This window comes from Camelina sativa, chromosome 8 (genome assembly GCF_000633955.1).
Source record: "Camelina sativa cultivar DH55 chromosome 8, Cs, whole genome shotgun sequence".
Taxonomy (NCBI): domain Eukaryota; kingdom Viridiplantae; phylum Streptophyta; class Magnoliopsida; order Brassicales; family Brassicaceae; genus Camelina; species Camelina sativa.
In genome coordinates this window covers 23,993,365-23,995,802 of record NC_025692.1, presented here as the reverse complement: position 1 = coordinate 23,995,802, position 2,438 = coordinate 23,993,365, and the positions used below count along the sequence as shown (strand labels likewise).

Below are 2,438 nucleotides of genomic sequence, written 5' to 3'. Positions count from 1 at the left end.
CCCAAAAAAAAACTAAGTAACCAGCATTATGTACTTGTCTTGCTTTGCTTCTATCCAGAGCCGTTTATGCAGGTAGAGAGAGTGATAACTCCTTGCAATAAAAGCTTTCAGCAAACCTCCCATCTTTATATTCGTAGCTTCCTTCAAACACCATAGAAATTATACGGTTAATACCATGCGACACTCTATTGAGTGACTTGGAGTCTCTCAATCTACATATTAGTCTATCGAAAAAAAAAATCTACATATTAGTCTATCGAAAAAAAAAAATCTACATATTAGTCTTACATTTTTTTTTCTTCCGATCATTAGTAAGTTAAACCGGATCAAACCGAAAAGTGAAATTGGATCAAACCGTTTCGAACCAATAGCCCTAAAAAAAGAAGAAGTGGAAGCCTGGTTCTTGAGATATATCGGAGCTCCAGCAATGTTTCGTTTCCTCTCATCGATTTTTGCCCGGAAGCTCTATGATTCAGGCAAAGACTTTTTTTTTTCTTTATCGGTGATGATCTAATGGAATGATGAGATCTTTGTGTTTTACAAAAGTAATACTTTAATCAAAGCAAGCAAAGAATAAAAAAGGGCAAAGGTGTAAACTTTGCTTCTCTCCTCCTAACCTCTAAAGTCCACGCGATTCTCACTGTCAGCCTCGGGCAAATTTCCAGTCTTTCTCGCATTTACCCTCGGAGCAGCCGTCAATTCTAAGTGGGTATGTCTCAGATCTTCGTGGCTATTTACTGTTTCTGTTCAATTCTTTAAGAAAGAAAATCATAAGTTATGGAATTAGTGGTTAGAATTTTCTGATTCCGTTCAATTTTGAGTATTACCAAGTATACGAAGGAGTAAGAGTGTAATACATATCAATTTATAAATCTTTGAATAAGATCTTCCCTGTAAAAACTGTGTTTTGAAAGCATGTCATGGATCAATTTGTTGGATTAAGAAGATTCTTATTTAGTGTTAGAAGAACTTTAATCAGAAAAGCTTGTATGATCATGAGGCTGATGCCACAGAAGCATCTATCTAGATAATGAGCTGACTTATAATAAGTTTTAGTTTGATTTTGTTACATTGATTGAGAGTAGCTGTTCCTTAGATTTGGGTTTCAATAAATACTTAAATGCTTGTTGTTTCCCAGCTTTGGCTAATGATGTTTTTTGAATCTTCTCGGGTCTGTTGTTTCAGGTCTGAGTAAATCTTGTGAAGAATCAATGACAGAGATATTTAGTGACACCGGTTTCAGACAGTTAACTCAAATGTTCCTAGCGATAATCTTCTTCCACACATCGGAATACATTCTCGCCATAGCCGTTCATGGCAAGTCCAGAGTCACTTTAAGCTCACTTTTGATCAGCAAACACTATGCATTAGCAATGGTAATCTCAGTTCTCGAGTACCTAACCGAAATCGTTTTCTTCCCGGGCCTAAAACAACACTGGTGGATCAGCAATTTCGGTCTTATAATGATTATATCCGGAGAAATCATCCGCAAAACCGCTATCATCACAGCAGGTAGATCGTTCACACACCTTATAAAGATTCGAAAGGAGGACCATCATAAGCTTGTGACGGAAGGAGTGTATCAAATCATGAGGCATCCGAGTTACACCGGGTTTCTTGTTTGGTCAGTCGGAACGCAGGTGATGCTGTGTAACCCCGTTTCAGCGATTGCGTTCGCAGTTGTGGTGTGGCGGTTCTTTGCTGAGAGAATACCTTATGAGGAACATTACTTGAAGCAGTTTTTTGGAAGACAGTATGTGGAGTATGCGCAGAGAGTGCCTTCTGGTGTTCCCTTTTTAAAATAAACCTTTAGATCAATTTGTTAACATATATGAGAATTGTCCCTTATTACTTTTTACAGAGAAACAATTATGAAAGAGACGTCGTTACCTCATGTTTCAGTTTAATGTTCTTGTCAATGTTTGATTATTTGGTTTAGCAGAGTGAATAAATTGGAAATATCAGAGAGGTACTCCAAACACTCTGGTTGAATCAGAGTTTTATGACTTTTTCTTGGATATAATATAATTTGACCAATGTGTTTTGACTTTTGACTTAGCTCTCCGGCGAAGAGTCTCTCACCGTGAGAGCGAGCTTTGTCCGATCTGTAATCACGAGAAGGAACGGAACCATGTTGTGCGGAGGTTCACGGGTCTTGCAGCATTTGTCCGACCACCACCATAATCATAGTTCGATTGGATTAGGATTAGGGTTTTGTGGTGCTAAGATTGTGCAGCTCTCTTCACTCTTTATCAGCAGGCCGTGTCAGGCTATGGCGAACCATTCTAGCCATAAATTGCAACAGCGGATGATGATTTCTTCATATGGGTCTCATTGCAGGACTCCCGGAGATATCCCTATCCTTCACACTTGTTTCAGGTTTTATTTTCTTCTCCTCACTTTGATATCTGATTCAAGGTTGGCATTTTGACCAATTC

At 38.5% G+C, this 2,438-nt stretch overlaps 1 protein-coding gene across 1 annotated transcript; it reads left to right on the top strand.

Annotated features, from left to right (window-relative positions):
* Window positions 298-1,919, top strand: LOC104708259 (protein-S-isoprenylcysteine O-methyltransferase B). Its single transcript, XM_010424804.2, has 2 exons — window positions 298-709; window positions 1,186-1,919. The coding sequence occupies exon 2, from the start codon at window positions 1,212-1,214 to the stop codon at window positions 1,803-1,805; it is 594 nt and encodes a 197-aa protein (XP_010423106.1). The 5' UTR covers window positions 298-709; window positions 1,186-1,211; the 3' UTR covers window positions 1,806-1,919.